Source organism: Pygocentrus nattereri, chromosome 27 (genome assembly GCF_015220715.1).
Source record: "Pygocentrus nattereri isolate fPygNat1 chromosome 27, fPygNat1.pri, whole genome shotgun sequence".
NCBI lineage: Eukaryota > Metazoa > Chordata > Actinopteri > Characiformes > Serrasalmidae > Pygocentrus > Pygocentrus nattereri.
The window spans coordinates 23,668,468-23,685,543 of NC_051237.1; the positions used below are offsets into that span (position 1 = coordinate 23,668,468).

The 17,076-nt window shown below is 41.9% G+C and overlaps 2 protein-coding genes across 2 annotated transcripts; both read right to left on the reverse strand.

The window, feature by feature from the left end:
• Positions 1-200: 200 nt before the first annotated feature.
• Positions 201-1,139, reverse strand: LOC108438424 (olfactory receptor 51E1-like). Its single transcript, XM_017716216.1, has one exon. The coding sequence runs from the start codon at positions 1,137-1,139 to the stop codon at positions 201-203; it is 939 nt and encodes a 312-aa protein (XP_017571705.1).
• Positions 1,140-15,779: 14,640 nt separating this feature from the next.
• On the reverse strand, positions 15,780-16,718 carry LOC119262595 (olfactory receptor 6N2-like). Its single transcript, XM_037535576.1, has one exon. It carries the CDS (start codon positions 16,716-16,718, stop codon positions 15,780-15,782), a length of 939 nt encoding a protein of 312 aa, XP_037391473.1.
• Positions 16,719-17,076: the final 358 nt, after the last annotated feature.

Sequence of the window (17,076 nt, forward strand, 5' to 3'; positions counted from 1 at the left end):
TAGATTGCTTTTCTTTGTTTTAGACAGTCAAATTTACACAATCAAAACAAAGTTAAGTGAAGAAGTAACTATGCACATTATTTTTCTTCTATTATAATGAGCAGTGTTTATTTTGTTAGTTGCAGTGGTACTGTAGGTTCATAGAAACTTTTCATGGCATACAGAATAAAAAAGTAATTGAAAGGTTTTAAGATAAATATTTATAAAGACATATGTGTCTTCCTTTTCCCCATCATTTTCTTGACTCTGCTAAAAATCTCTTGCAATTTTAAACCATACATAATAGGATTAATAAGAGGAGGAATGATCAAATTTTCAAGTGATACTATCACAGTAAAAATATGAGGTACATTTCCTTCAAATCTGCTGTGAATCACTTCAAAGCAGGAAGTAGAAGTGAAACTGATGAAAATGATAAGGTGTGGGAAGCAGGTCTGCAGAGCTTTTCTTCTGAACTCTTTTGAGTTCTTTAAACAGGCTTCAAGTATTCGGACATATGAATAGATTACGAAAATCACCGGTGGAAAAACAGCAAGAATTAAACCAAACAGTCCATATGAATTGCTAGAAGAGATGTCTTCACAGCTTAATTTAGCAATTGCTGAATTATTACAGTATATTTTGTTTAATTTAAACCTACATAACTTAAGTTGATGTGTTATAATAACTGATATGCCAATATTACAGGAGGGTACAAACCAACAGAAAAATAAGAGCTTTTTAACAGTGGACATTTTTACAAGAGTTGCATATTGTAATGGTTTACATATGGACACATATCTGTCATAGGCCATAGCTGATAACAGCGTGAACTCTGATGCAGCATATATGTAAATAGAAAAGGCCTGAAACAGACAGGCTGAGTAAGACGTAACTGGCCTTTCAGACAGAAAATCACTCATCACTTTAGGATAAAAGGCAGTTGCTCCAAAAAGAGAATTGAAAAGTAAAGCAGCAATGAAAATGTACATTGGCTCATGGAGACATTTGTTTGTATAAATGACAAAAATGATAACAGAATTACAGAAAATAATAAACAGATAAACTGCAAAAGTAGTTATGAAATAAAAATATCTGTACTTCTGCAGTTCTACATGACCATCCATAAACAAGTACAAAACATCAGAAGAATTATCCATTAGTTCCCATGAAGTAAACTATAAATCTCTAACACTTTAGATTTGTCTGTTAGATGTGGTGCTGGTCACAGTAACATTCTACTTCAGTCAGACATGATCTATTAGACATTAGAAGCAATGATGAACTGTGACCTTACAGTCATGCTATTGTAGTCATGATAAAGTGTGGAAATGGCCTTCTGTGTATTTAAGTCTTTCTGAAATAGTGACGTCGATTTGTTTACTAACTAGTTTCTAGCCCAGCCCTCCTGCTTCGACTTCTACAGTTAAAATTAAAAGATGTGTTTGTGGACTGCAATATCTCTTGTATTAACAAAAAAATTATATGTATATAAATATAAATTTTATACACACTATAATTATAGTTTTATATTTACATTTATAATTTTATATACACTGCTCAAAAAAATAAAGGGAACACACAAATAACACATTCTAGATCTGAATGTATGAAATATTCTCATTGAATACTTTGTTCTGTACAAATTTGAATGTGCTGACATCAAAATCACACAAAAATCATCAATGGAAATCAATTTATTAACCAATGGAGGCCTGGACTTGGAGTCACACACAAAATTAAAGTGGAAAAACACACGACAGGCTGATCCAACTTTGATGTAATGTCCTTAAAACAAGTCAAAATGAGGCTCAGCATTGTGTGTGGCCTCCACGTGCCTGTATGACCTCCCTACAATGCCTGGACATGCTCCTGATGAGGTGGCAGATGGTCTCCTGAGGGATCTCCTCCCAGACCTGGACCAAGCATCCGCCAACTCCTGGACAGTCTGTGGTGCAACGTGGCGTTGGTGGATGGAGCGAGACATGATGTCCCAGATGTGCTCAATCGGATTCAGGTCTGAGGAACGTGCGGGCCAGTCCATAGCTTCAATGCCTTCATCTTGCAGGAACTGCTGACACATTCCAGCCACATGAGGTCTAGCATTGTCCTGCATTAGGAGGAACCCAGGGCCAACCGCACCAGCATATGGTCTCACAAGGGGTCTGAGGATCTCATCTCGGTACCTAATGGCAGTCAGGCTACCTCTGGTGAGCACATGGAGGGCGGCCCTGCAAAGAAATGCCACCCCACACCATTACTGACCCTCTGCCAGACTGGTCATGCTGAAGGATGTTGCAGGCAGGAGATCGCTCTCCACAGCATCTCCAGACTCTGTCATGTCTGTCACATGTGCTCAGTGTGAACCTGCTTTCATCTGTGAAGAGCACAGGGCGCCAGTGTCAAATTTGCCAATCCTGGTGTTCTCTGGGAAATGCCAAGCGTCCTGCACGATGTTGGGCCGTGAGCACAACCCCCATCTGTGGACGTTGGGCCCTCATACCACCCTCATGGAGTCGGTTTCTAACCGTTTGTGCAGACACATGCACATTTGTGGCCTGCTGGAGGTCATTTTGCAGGACTCTGGCAGTGCACTTCCTGTTCCTCCTTGCACAAAGGCGGAGGTAGCGGCCCTGCTGCAGGGGTTGCTACCCTCCTACGGCCTCCTCCACCGTCTCCTGGTAGTGCCTCCAGCCTTTGGACACTATGCTGACAGACACAGCAAACCTTCTTGCCAATCTTGCATTGATGTGCCATCATGGATGAGCTGCACTACCTGAGCCACTTGTGTGGGTTGTAGAGTCCGTCTCATGCTACCACGAGTGTGAAGGTGTAACGGAGTTGAAATTAAACAGTTGATAAAATATTGAGTTTCACCAAAATGACTCCATCTTTGTAAAAAGGGTTAAGAACAATTGTAAAAAGTTATTTATATTTTTATATAAAAAGGAATAAAACCTTACAAATATTTTTAGGGAGCTATTCTTTTCTTGCTGTGACATCACTGCAGACTATGTCCCTCTGCTGCTGCCATACCTCCATCAGACGAGTGAGAGCTCTGAGATGGACGGTGTGTAACTGCTGTGGTTCCTCATTGATATATAGTTTAATTCAGTTCATATAGAGGAAAAAACTTTGAAACATTGTTCTAACACATTATATGAGCATGTGGTAATCTTAGATTGTAGTTTTGATTAGAAATGCTATTTTGTTGAATTATTGCTCGGACATGTGCTTCAGCTAGCTGAGCCTCGGTAGCTAGCTATATGGCCAGCTAAAATTCGCCCTCAGAAGCAAAGTTCCATTATAAAAACTTCTAATTCCTTCTTACTTTATATTCATATGTTCAGCTTGTGAGGTCTGCAGCTGTCTAAGGCAAGAGAGGATTAATACACTGTAAAATCCGTTTCAGGTATGTGCTCCCCAGTCTGTTCCCTCCTGAAATGTGCAGTGCATTTCGCTGATGCTAGCCAAGCAGTGTCAGTTTTGTATTTGTTCTGCAGTAAGTTCCCTTTGTTTTGCCATAAGAGGAAAAAGAAAACACTTTTCTCTGTCATTTTGGGATTTTGCATGATATGAACAAACTATACGATCACATGTATGCTATTGTAATGTGAGGAGTGCTCTTTTGGGAAGAAATACTATGAGCTCATCAGACGAGTGAGAGCTCTGAGATGGACGCTTGCGAGGTCTGCAGCCGTCTAAGGCAAGAGAGGATTAATACACTGTAAAATCCGTTTCAGAATAAACAGAGTGGAAAGCGAGCCCTTGTGTCCGACTGGTTGATGACCGAACAGTGGTCGTTACAAAAGCACCACCAACATTCAAAAGTGACCAAAACATCAGCCAGAAAGCACAGGTACTGAGAAGTGGTCTGTGGTCCCCACCTGCAAAACCACTCCTTTATTGAGTGTGTCTTGCTAATTGCCAATAATTTCCACCTGTTGTCTGTTCCATTTGCACAACAGCATGTGAAATTGATTGTCAATCAGTGTTGCTTCCTAAGTGGACAGTTTGATTTCACAGAAGTTTGATTTACTTGGAGTTATATTGTGTTGTTTAAGTGTTCCCTTTATTTTTTGAGCAGTGTATATACACACACATTTCTGCAAATATTGTATTTATCTTTTCATGGAATGACACCATACAAATGAAACTTGGATATAACCTAGTGTGCAGCTTGTATAGCAGTGCAGATTTACTGTCCTCTGAAAAGAACTCAACACACAGCCATTAATGTCTAAGCAGGCAATACAAGTGAGTCCACCTCACCATGAACATATCTAAATTGTGCCCAGTTGTGTCGTTGTCCCACCCTGGTGTCATGTGACTTGTTAGAGTTACAAGGTTCCAGGTGTGAATGGGGAGCAGGGCTGTTAAATTTGATGTTTTGGTTAGGGTTAGTAGAAGTTGGTAGAAGTTGGCTTCAAAAAATCGATGTATGAGTGCTGCCAGCATTGCTTCAGAGGCTGAAGAAGTGGGGGTCAGCCTGTCAGTGCTCAGACCATACATGCCACAATGCCTCACCTCTGTCTGGATGACCATTGTCCCAGAATAAAGCCTCTTCTGAAGCTGAAGACAAGCAGTCCAGGAACATGGATTACTGGAACTATGTCCTATAGTTTGATGAGACCAAGATAAACTTGTTTGGCTCAGATGGTGTCCAGCATGTGTGGTGGCACCCTTTTGAGCAGTACCAAGACAACTGTCTCTCGCATATAGTCATATATGGTGGTGGTAGCATCATAGTCTGGGGCTGCAAGAGTGCTGCCAGCACTGGGGAGCTGCAGTTCATTGAGGGAAACATGAATTCCAACATGTACTGTGAAATTCTGAAGCAGAGCACGATCCCCTCCCTTTGGAACTGCACCGCATGGCGGTTTTCCAACTTGATAATGACCCCAAACACACCTCCAAGATGACAACTGCCTTACTGAGGGTAAAAGTGATGGACTGGCCAAGTATGTCTACAGACCTAAACCCAAGTAAGCACCTGTGGGGCATCCTCAAGCAGAAGAAGGAGGAGCGCAAGGTGTCTAACATCCATAAGATCAGTGATGTCATCATGGAGGAGTGGAAGAGGGTTCTTGTAGCAACCTGTGCAGTTCTGGTGAATTCCATATCCAAGAGGATTCAGGCAGTGCTAGAAAATAATGGTGGTCACATAAAATATTGGCACTTTGAGCACAATTTGGATTGTACACTGTGAGGCAGACTCACTTGTGTTGCCAGCTATTTAGACATTAATGGCTGTGTGTTGAATTCTTTTCAGAGAACAGTAAATCTGTACTGCTATACAAGCTGTAGACTGACTACTTTTAGTTATATCCAAGTTTCAGTTCTATAGTGTCATCCCAAGAAAATATATAATAAAATATTTGCAGAAATGTGAGGGGTGTACTCACTTTTGTAAGATAATGCATATTATAATTATATATATATATATATATATATATATATATATATATATATATATATATATATATATATATATAAAATGTAGGCCCCGGTGACCCTTTCCCGGACAGTGCAAAAAAGAGATGAGGAAGAGGGTGCAGGCAGGATGGAGTGGGTGGAGACGGGTGTCAGGGCTGATGTGTGACAGAAGGATAGCAGCAAGAGTGAAAGGGAAGGTTTACAAGACAGTAGTGCATCCTGCTATGCTGTATGGTTTGGAGACTGTGGCTCTGTCTAAAAGACAGGAGGCTGAGCTGGAGGTGGCGGAGATGAAGATGCTGAGATTTTCGTTGGGAGTGACAAGGCTGGACAAGATTAGAAATGAGCAGATCAGAGGGACAGTGAAGGTGGAGCAGTTTGGAGATAAAGCCAGAGAGGCCAGGTTGAGATGGTTTGAACATGTGTTGAGGCGGAATAGTGGATATATTGGGCAAAGAATGTTGGAGATGGAGCTGCCGGGTAGAAGGAGAAGAGGTAGACCTCAGAGAAGGTTTATGGATGTAGTGAAGGTGGACATGGAGATGGTTGGTGTAAAAGTAGAGGAGGCAGTGGATAGGGCAAGATGGAGGCAGATGCTCCGCTGTGGCGACCCCTAAAGGGAGCAGCCCGAAAGAAGAAGATTTAGATTTCATTTGGGGCAAAGACACAGTCTCAATACAGTTGAACCTGAGTGATGCCTCAAGGCAGTTTCCAGCCAGTTGGTTTAGCCTGTCTGTCTGCAGCCTGGTCCTGGCTCTGGATTGTCAGCAGCTGTTTACACTATTCTGCCGACTAACTAAAAGACTATGTGCTATGCTGCAAGAAAGTAAGGCAGCACTCTCCCGCATGGGGTGGAAAACGTGCCTACCTAAAAGACCAGGCTTGTCCTTGAAATGTAACCAAATACCTATGAAGCCCACTTGATTTTCCGAACACCACTTGGACATCCAGCAGTTAATTATGGCATCGGACATCATCTAAGCCAGTTTAGTCACATCTCTAATATTACCCTTAGTTACCTCAGACTGCCGATGAATATCCTTGGCCCCTACATGAATGACTATCCTCGAATATCTCTTATTAGCTAACAGTCTAAAGTTGCCACTACTGTCCGGTGCACTGCCTCCCAGTAAACAGCTGTTACTGCTGGTGCCCCTAAAGGAGTAGCTAATTACATGTGTCAGACAATCGAGTCTCCTATAACCAGGGCAATTTTAAAAGGCTCCTCAGAGGATGCTTCGCTGAGCAGGGAAAACCTCTTTGACATGTGAATCAGAGGAGTGTGGTGTTCCAGTGGGCTAGCTTTGGCCTCAGCTTTAACATTAGCCTTAGCTTTCCGGCTATGTCGCCAAGACGTCACTCATTCACCCCACTGTGAGGGCTCTAACACCAGAGACGAGGGGGTGCTGACTCTCCCTAAGGCATCTGGAGCTGCTAGCAGTGAATCTTGCTGTCTGTCCCTTAATAAACCTTGGATGTGCACCTCTAGCTAGTCCACCTTATTCACCAGAGAGCTAAGTAGTTGGCACTTAGCACAAACACAGCCACTATCATTATCGCTAGAGGTGGAAAAGGGGATTAAACTAAACATTCCAAGTCAAAGGGGCGCTGACTCTCCCTAAAGCACCTGGAGCTGCTAGCAGTGAATCTTGCTGTCTGTCCTTTAATAAACTCTGGATGTGCACTTCTAGCTGGTCCACCTTCTCCACCAGAGAGCTAGCTGGAACTTAGCACAAACACAGCCACTATAATTATCACTAGAGTTGGAAAAGGGGATTAAACTAAACATGCCACACTCTGATCAGGCAACAAAAACAAACAACAGAAGCCATGATATTGCAGGTATCCACCCCTTTTGGTTTATTTATGAACTTACACCAGAAACGTTGCTGCAGTGATGTGCTCTGTCGCTCGCAGTGACGTGTTCTGTCTAGTCTAAATTTTTGTTGGTTATTACACCTTTTGTTGTGTAAGTCTGATTGTTTGGTTACACTTAAACCTACATTTTGGTGAACTTTTTTGTAAATTTGCAGCTTTACAATTGTGTGTTTATTTCTGGCACATGATTAAATACGGTATCTTGTTCACACTGTCACTTGGGCTTGTTGGGTGAGTCAGATGGAGATTCATAAACATTCTGACAATGATGCTTTGAAAGTAGCTAAAAAGTAGTGCACTAATTTTCAAAAAGTTCCTAAATTGTAGCCACTAATTCTTCTGGAAATGGAGCTAAATTGTAGAAAGCTTCAAATTTACTTACAACGTAGCTAACTCAAATCAAATTAATTTGTATAGCACTTTTTTCAACTGTTGTCACAAAGCAGCTTCACAGAATTGCAGAAAACAAAGTTTTAACAAGAATGTAAAACCCCCCAGGTGAGCAAGCCAGGAGTGACAGTGGAGAACCTCCCTCAGAGCTAAGGAAGAAACCTTGGGAAGAACTGAGGCTCACAAGGGGGGACCCATCTTCCTCTGGTCAGACTACCTACAAAGTTATTATACTACTAATATTAATAGTAGTAGTATTAGTAATACCTAGAAGTCTATAAAAACTTCAATGTAGTTTTCTGGGCAGGTAGTCCAAGGCAGGTGGTGGTAGCTGGTGTGTGGGCAGCTGGTCTGAAGTGGGTAGCAGGAGAGCTCGACAGTCAGTCATCCTTCAGTGTCTGGCTGGACATGTGGGCGGTTGTATACTCTGAAAAAAGGCAGGGAGATGGAATTAGTTTTATTCTGTCTGTTTGTACATAAAACAGGGAATGTGAACATTTCCAGAGTGTGGCTAATGACTCCGGCAGATCTGACTATGACGGCTTAAGAACCAGGACACACAAACCCCTGGATCTACCACCTTTGTCTAAGCGGGAACTTTAACTACCAAAATCTAAACTGAACAAGCGAGTTTTCAGCCTAGATTTGAAGATTGAGACTGTGTCTGAGTCCTAAACATTTTCTGGAAGATCATTCCAGAGTTTGGGGGCTTTATAAGAAAAAGCTCTTCCCCCAGCTGCAGCCTTATGAATTCTATGAACTATTAATAAGCCACCACTCTGGGATCTGAGCAGTCGTGAGGCTCATAATAGGAAATAAAATCTTGCAGGTACTCATAAAGCCCTACATAGGCTCGCTCCTATGTCAATAAAAGAATTTTATAATCAATACAGAATCTAACAGTCAGCCAATGAAGTGATGATAGCACTGGACTGATATGATCAAATTTTCTAGTTTTAGTGAGGACCCTGGCTGCAACATTTTGGACTATTTGAAGTTTGCTTAGATTCCTGCTCGTACATCCTGACAGTAGCGCATTACAATAGTCTACCCTAGAAGTAATAAAGGCATGTACTAGTTTTTCTGTGTCACACAGGGATAGGGCATTTCTTTGTTCTTTCTTCATGTTGTGAAGATGTAAAAAAAACTGTCCTATGGATGCTGCCTTTGTGTTGATCGAATGATAAATCTGAATCAATTATGATGCCAAGATTTTTTGCTGCTGAGCCAGGTGCAACGGGAAAGTCAGCAAGATTTAAAATTAAATCTGGTAATTTATTTCTTGCCAATTTTGGAGCCAGAAGGAGAACCTCTGTTTTGTTACTGTTTAGTAGGCAGAAGTTTCGTAACATCCAGCATTTCACATATTTTACAGTCCTCTATTTTCTTTAATCTGTATTTGTCATCAGGCTTGGCTGATATGTGCAATTGCATATTGTCTCTGTAATAATGAAAGTTAGTGCCATGGTTACTTATTACTGTGTCTAATGGTAACATGTACAGTATAAATAATAATGGTCCTAAAATAGAGCCTTGCGGAAGTCTTAGTTTTGAATAACTGGAAGATAACTTGTTTACACTGATGAACCGAAAATGTTCTGTTAAGTAAGATTTGACCCATGATAGGGCTGTTCCTGTGATTCCAACCATGTAGCCTTTCTGGGAGAATATTGTGGTCTATTGTATCGAAAGCTGCGCTGAGTTCAAGTACCACTAACAAGGATACAGAGCCTTGATCAGAGGCAAGAAGAAGATCATCATCATCATCATCAATATTATCATCGTTGCCCGCTAGTCCAAACAGGGTCGCGGTAGCAGTTGGGAGAGCAGAGAATCTGATGCCTGGAACACCACCACTGGGAGGCGTCCAGGGGGCATCCGGATCAGATGCCTCAGCTGGCTCCTCTCAATGCGGAGGAGTAGCGGCTCTACTCTGAGCTCCTTCTGGATGACCGAGCTCCTCACTCTATCGCAGAGCGTGTAGCTCGCCACCCGACGAAGAAATCTCATTTCCGCCACTTGTATTCGCGATCTCGTTCTTTCGGTCATTACCCACAGCTCATGACCATTGCTGAGGGTTGGGATGTAGATCGACCGGTAAACAGAGAGCTTCGCCTTTTGGCTCAACTCCCTCTTCACCACTACAGTCCGGTACAGTGACCGCATTACTGCTGCTGCCTGTCACAGCCTACGGCCGATCTCACGATCCCTCTTCCCGTCACTCATGAACAAGACCCCAAAATACTTAAACTCCTCCACCTGTGGCAGGTCCTTTCCCCTTACCTGGAGTGGGCATGCCATCCTTTTCTGGGCCAAGACCATGGACTCAGACTTGGAGGTGCTGATCCACATACCAACCGCTTCACTCAGCTGCAAACCACTCCAGCGAGCATTGGAGGCAACCATGTGATTCCGCCAAAAGAACAACATCATCTGCAAATAGCAGAGACGCCACCCTCCGGCCTCCACACATAATGCCCTCCTGACCCCGGCTACGCCCTGACACTCTGTCCATGAATATCATGAACAAGAGTGGAGAAAGAGCACAACCCTGGCGAAGTCCAACGCTAACCCTGAAAGAGTCTGACTTAATGCCGAGTATACGGACACAGCTCTCGCTCCGGGAGTACAGAGATTGGATAGCCCGGAGTAGTAGCCCCGGCACCCCATACTCGCGGAGGACCTCCCACAAGATATCTCGAAGAACACGGTCATAAGCCTTCTCCAAGTCCACAAAACACATGTAGACTGGTAAACTCCCATGCCCCCTCAACAATCTGTGAGAGGGTGAAACGCTGATCCATTGTTCCACGGCCGGGACGGAATCCACGTTGTTCCTCCTCAATCTGAGGTTCAACTATCGGTCGGAGTCTCCAGCACCTTTGCATAGACTTTCCCAGGAAGGCTGAGTAGTGTGATACCCCGATAATTGGCACACACCCTCCGGTCCCCCTTTTTAAAAATATGGACCACCACCCCAGTCTGCCAGTCCAAGGGTACTGTTCCCGAGGTCCATGCAATATTGCAAAGGCGTGTTAGCCATGACAGCCCCACAATATCCAGAGCCTTAAGCATTTCTGGACGAATCTCATCCACCCCCGGTGCCTTACCACTGAGGAGCTTACCAACTACCTCAGTGACCTCCAGCAGGGAAATGGAACTTGACACCCCAGAAGCCTCTGGGCCTGACTCCCATGAGGGAGGCACGTCTCCCAGATTAAGAAGTTCCTCAAAGTGCTCCTTCCACCGACCGACAATATCCTCATTTGAAGTCAGAGTTTCTCCACCCTTGCCGAATACAGCTTGGGCGCAGCCACCCCGACCCCTCCTGAGTCGCCGGACAGTTGTCCAGAACCTCTTTGAGGCCGAACGAAAGTCTTTTTCCAAGGCCTCACCAAACTCCTCCCATGCCATGGATTTTGCTTCTGCCACCATTGCAGCTGCCACCTTTTTTGCCTATCGGTACCTATCTGCTGAACCGGGAGTCCTTCGGGCCAACTAGTCACTAAAGGCCTCTTTCTTCAGCTTGATGGCCTCCCTCACCACCGGTGTCCACCAGGAGGTTCTTGGGTTACCGCCCCCACAGGCACCCACAAGCTTTTGGCCAGAGCTACGCCTGGCAGCTTCCACAATGGAGGTTTTGAACAGGGTCCATTCAGACTTCATGTTCCCTACCTCCTCCGGGACATGAGAAAAGCTCTCCCGGATCTGGGAGTTGAAATCATTCCGAACAGGGGCCTCTGAAAGTCGTTCCCAGCACACCCTCACTATTCACTTGGGCCTACCGGATCTGACCATCAGTCTTCCCTGCCATCTGATCCAACTCACCACCAGATGGTGATCAGTTGACAGCTCAGCACCTCTCTTCACCCTAGTGTCCAGAACATATGGTCCCAAGTCAGATGAAATGACAACAAAGTCGATCATTGACCTTTGACCCAAGGAGCTCTGGTTCCATGTACACTTATGAACATCCTTGTGTTCGAACTTGGTGTTCATTATGGACAACCCATGCCTGGCACAGAAGTCCAATAACAACTCACCATTCGGGTTTAGATCGGGCAGGCCATTCTTCCCAATCACGCCTCTCCAGGTCTCCCAGTCATTGCCAACGTGAGCATTGAAGTCTCCCAGTAGGACTATGGAGTCTGTAGGCAGGACCCTTTCCAGAACCCCACCCACTCGCTCCAGGAAGGCCAAATACTCTGACCTGTTGTTTGGTGCATACGCACAGACAACAGTCAAAGTTTTCCTCTCTGCGATTTTAATTCACATTGAGGCGACCCTCTCGTCCACTGGGACAAACTCCAACTGCCTGGTCACCAGCCGGGGACTTGTGAGTATCCCCACACCCGCCCGGCGCCTCTCACCCTGTGCAACCCCTGAGTAGGAGAGAGACCAACCCCTATCCAGGAGTTTGGTTCCAGAGCCAACACTGTGGGTGGAAGTGAGCCCAACTATATCTAGTTGGTACCTCTCAACCTCCTGCACAAGTTCTGGCTCCTTCCCCCCCAGTGAGGTTACATTCCATGTACCAAGAGCTAGTTTCTGCTGCAGGGGCCTAGGCCAACTAGGGCCCCCCCGCAATCTCCCACTGCCAATATGGCACTGCACCGCTCCCCCATGCTGGACCTTGCGGGTGGTGGGCCCACATGGCCTCCCCATGTTGGCCCCGATCCAGGAAGGGATCTAGTTGAAGATCATTAGTAATCTATCTAACTACTATTTTTTTCAGTAGCTATCCCAACCCTGTCTCAGACAAGGAATAATGAATGTAACTATTTTTTTCACCTTACAAATGTCAGCACAAAGAAAGGTGCATGTAGAGAATCTAATATTAAGCAGACCCCAAAACGGAGGTGTCCATATGAGCTGGAGGTCAGTAAGTTGGCAAAAATGAGTGCTGGAAAGTGGACAGAGGTTTTTGGTTCATGTTTATAACAGTGACTTGAAAACATACATAAATATGTATGACTGACAGAAAATGTTTCTATACTTTACATTTTAGTATTTAATTCATGACAGGTTAGGTGTTGGAGTGAGAACATATCTAAGGAACTGGTCTACAGCAAAGCAACTGATTCAGCCGGAGGATGAGAATCTTACAGTATCACAGAGAAGATAACAGTTTAAATTTGTTTTCAGTTTCTACATGTCCTTTAAATTCTACAATTTATATAGATTATGTATATAATAATGAGTCAGGTATACTTTCCAGATGTAATGAATAAAGCAGTTTTCTGTGTTTATAGTCAATTTTCACCAGCTTTCTTTTGTTAATACAATTAAAGTTACACAGTTTTTGGATAAATTGAAGAAAGCAACATCCTCTACAGGAGAGTCAAACTGTTTTTAATAGTCAGTATGTATATTCCATGTATTCTTGTTTTGCATGCGTGCTGATATAAATACTAAAGTGATATGACAAGACATATAAATATGCATTTCACCAATGTTCAGATTGTTGGAAAAGAAGTACAAGTAGGAAAACAACAACAGAAAAATAAGAGCTTTTTCACAGTGGACATTTTTACAAGAGTTACTGATAACAGTGCAAACTCTGAAACTGCATACGTGTAAAGAGAAAAGACCTGAAACAGACAGGCTGAATATGAAGTAACTGGCCTTTCAGACAGAAAAACACTCAGCAGTTTAGGATAAAGTGCAGCTGTTCCACAAAGTGAGGTGAAAAGTAAAGCAGCAATGAAAATGTAATTACAAAGTATAAATATCTGTACTTCTGCAGTTCTATATGTCCATCCATAAACAAGTATTTAACATAAGAGGAATTATCCATGAGTTCCAATGAAATATCCCATAAATCTGGTGCAGTTCACAGTACCATTCCACTTAAATCAGGTATCATCTACTAGAAATCCTAATGAACAATGATCTGCGGTCTTACAGTCAGGCTGTGGTGAGGAAAATGGCTTTGTCTGTAGTTATACTTTCTTAGTCAGTGATGTCTAATTGTTTACTGACTAAGAGACTAGTCTCTAGCCCAGCCCACTTTTGTTTCTATTGTTACAAACAATGCTTGTGAACTGCAAATACCCATTGAGTAAAGTGAGAAATATTGGTGTAATTTCTTGGTGGTATATACTTTTTGTGAATCCTTTTGATTACTATCATCCAGTAATTAAAATAAGCTGTTTAATTCTCTGTCCAAAACTCTTTTAGTCTCTCTCTCTCCTGAAACCTGTTCCTATTTATATCACTGTCCAATTACTTTTTTTACTTTTCTCTGTGGAAGGTCCTGTCCTTCATCCTGGTTACATTTCTTATCATGTACTTAATGTTTTTTTTTTCTGTTTATGAACAGAGTATTATATATTTGTGTTTGTACTTTACGGTCTGTTCTTGTTCATGGTTTTTGTTCTGTTTCAATCCCCAATTTAGGCCCTGTTACTCGTCATGATTCTGGTCCATTTTTGTGTCCCTGATTAAGAACTTTTCCCAAGTCAAGTGAAGTGCTATGTATTTTCGGTCCTCAATATAAATGTAGACATTGAAATGAAATATCACTCTTCAGGTCTGAAACTCAAAACAGCAGCACATGACGCATGACTACATAAAATACAACCACACATCAGTGTGAAACCAATGCAAAATATGCAATATCGTCACTTCATTGGCTGCCTTTTAAATTCATCATCTGGGCCTGTTTAATCACCTCTCTAATATTACCCTTAGTTACCTCAGACTGCTACAGACGAATATCATTGGCCCTTGCATGAATGACTATCCTCGAATATCTCTTATTAGCTAACAGTCTAAGGTTGCCACTAATGTCCGGTGCTTTGGCTCCGGACAAACAGCTAACTGGTAAACAGCTAACTGTCACTGCTGGTGCCCCTAAAGGAATAGCTAATTTTATGTGTCGAATGATTGAGTTTCCAATAATCAGGGAACTTTTTAACAGGCTCCACAGCGAGTGTTTCAGTGAGCAGGGCAAACCCGTTTGACACACGAATTGGAGTAGCGTGGTGCTCCGGTGGGCTAGCTTTGGCCTCAGCATTAGTATTAGCCTTAGCTTTATGGCTAAGTTGCCAAGATGTCACCCATTCACCCCACTGTGTGTGCTTTAACACCGGAGTCAAAGGGGCGCTGACTCTCCCTAAAGCACCTGGAGCTGCTAGCAGTGAATCTTGCTGCAGTGATGTGCTCTGTCGCTCGCAGTGACGTGTTCTGTCTAGTCTAAATTTTTGTTGGTTATTACACCTTTTGTTGTGTAAGTCTGATTGTTTGGTTACACTTAAACCTACATTTTGGTGAACTTTTTTGTAAATTTGCAGCTTTACAATTGTGTGTTTATTTCTGGCACATGATTAAATACGGTATCTTGTTCACACTGTCACTTGGGCTTGTTGGGTGAGTCAGATGGAGATTCACATTTAACATTCTGACAATTACTTTTTAAAAGGAGCTAAAAAAGTAGTGCACAACTTCTTCTGGAAATGTAAATAAATTGTAGCAAGCTACATATTTAGCTACAAAGTAGCTAACTACTAATTTTTCAGTAGCTATCCCAGTCCTGTCTTAGAGAAGGAATAATGAATGCAACTATTTTTTTCACCTTACAAACATCAGCACAAAAAAGGGTTCATGTACAGCAGCTAATGTTAAGCAGACCTCAAAACAGAGGGGTCTGTATGAGCTGGAGGTCAGTTAGCTGGCAAAAACGAGTGCTGGAAAGTGGAAAGAGGTGTTTTTGGTTCATATTTATAACAGTCACTTTAAAAAATAGATAAATATGTATCTGTATACACATAGTTTTTGTTTTTATAGTCAAAGTTCATTAGCTTTCTTTTGTTAATACATTTGAAGTTATATGGTTTTCAAATTAAGTAAAGAAAGGAACATCCTCTGCAGGAAAGTCTAACTGTTCCAATGGTCAGTCTGTATATTCCATGTATTCTTGTCTTGTATGCATGCTGATATAAATGTAAAAAGTAATATGACAACTTACATAAATATGCATAAAACCAATGTTCAAACTGTTGGAAAGAAACAGGAAGAAAATACAGATATAATATATTTTTGGATCACATGCATACAGAATGAGAAGAATCGTGTAAAGGTTTAAAGTAAAACATCTAAAATGAAATATGTATCTTCCTTGTCCGCATCATTTTCTTGATTTTACTGTAAATTTCTTGCAGTTTTAATCCATACATAATAGGATTGATAAGAGGAGGAAAGACCAAACCTACAACTGGTATTATCACAGAAATAGTATGAGGTATATTTCCTTCTAATCTAGGGGTAATCACCTCAATGCAAGAGAAAATACAGAAACTAACGAAAATGAAAAGGTGTGGGAAGCAGGTCTGCAGAGCTTTTCTTCTGAACTCTTTGGAATTTTTTAAACAGACTTGAAATATTCTAACATATGTATAAATTATGAATATCAGTACTGGAAATACAGTAAGAGTTAGTAAAAATAGTCCATATGAATTTGTAACCGATGTGTCTCCACAACTCAGTTTTGCAATTGAGTAATCATTACAGTAAATTCTGTCTAAATTAAATTTACACAGCTGAAGTTGGGATGTTAGTATTACTAATATTCCGATTTTACAAGCAGGAAAAAACCAACAGAAAAATAAGAGCTTTTTCACAGTGGACATTTTTACAAGAGTTGCATATTGCAATGGTTTACATATAGACACATATCTGTCAAAGGCCATAACTGATAACAGTGTGAATTCTGAAACTCCATATGTGTAAATAGAAAAGGCCTGAAACAGACAGGCTGAGTAAGAAGTAATTGGTCTTTCAGACAGAAAATCACTCAGCAGTTTAGGATAAAGTGCAGCTGTTCCACAAAGTGAGTTGAAAAGTAAAGCAGCAATGAAAATGTACATTGGCTCATGGAGACATTTGTTCGTGCAAATGACAAAAATGACAACAGCATTAAAGCAAATAATCAACAAATAAACTGCAAAAGTAATTACAAAATAAACATATCTGTACTTCTGCAGTTCTATATGTCCATCCATAAACAAATATGTAACATAAGAAGAATTATCCATGAATTCCCATGAAATATCCCACGAATCTCTAACACATTTGATTTGGCTGTAAGATGTGGTGCAGGTCACAGTAACATTCTATTTCCATCAGGCATCATCTACTAGAAATCCTAATGAACAATGATATGTGGTCTTACAATCAGGTTGCCGTGAGGAAATTGGCTTTGTCTGTATTTATACTTTCTCAAATAGTGATGTCTAAGTGTTCATTGACTAATTCACTAGTCCAGTCCACCTTTGTCTCTATGGCAACTGTTAAACAAGCAATGCTTGTGAACTGCAAATATCCACTGAATAAAGTGAGGAATATTGGTGTCATTACTTGGTGGTATATACATGCTGTGAATCACTTTGATTA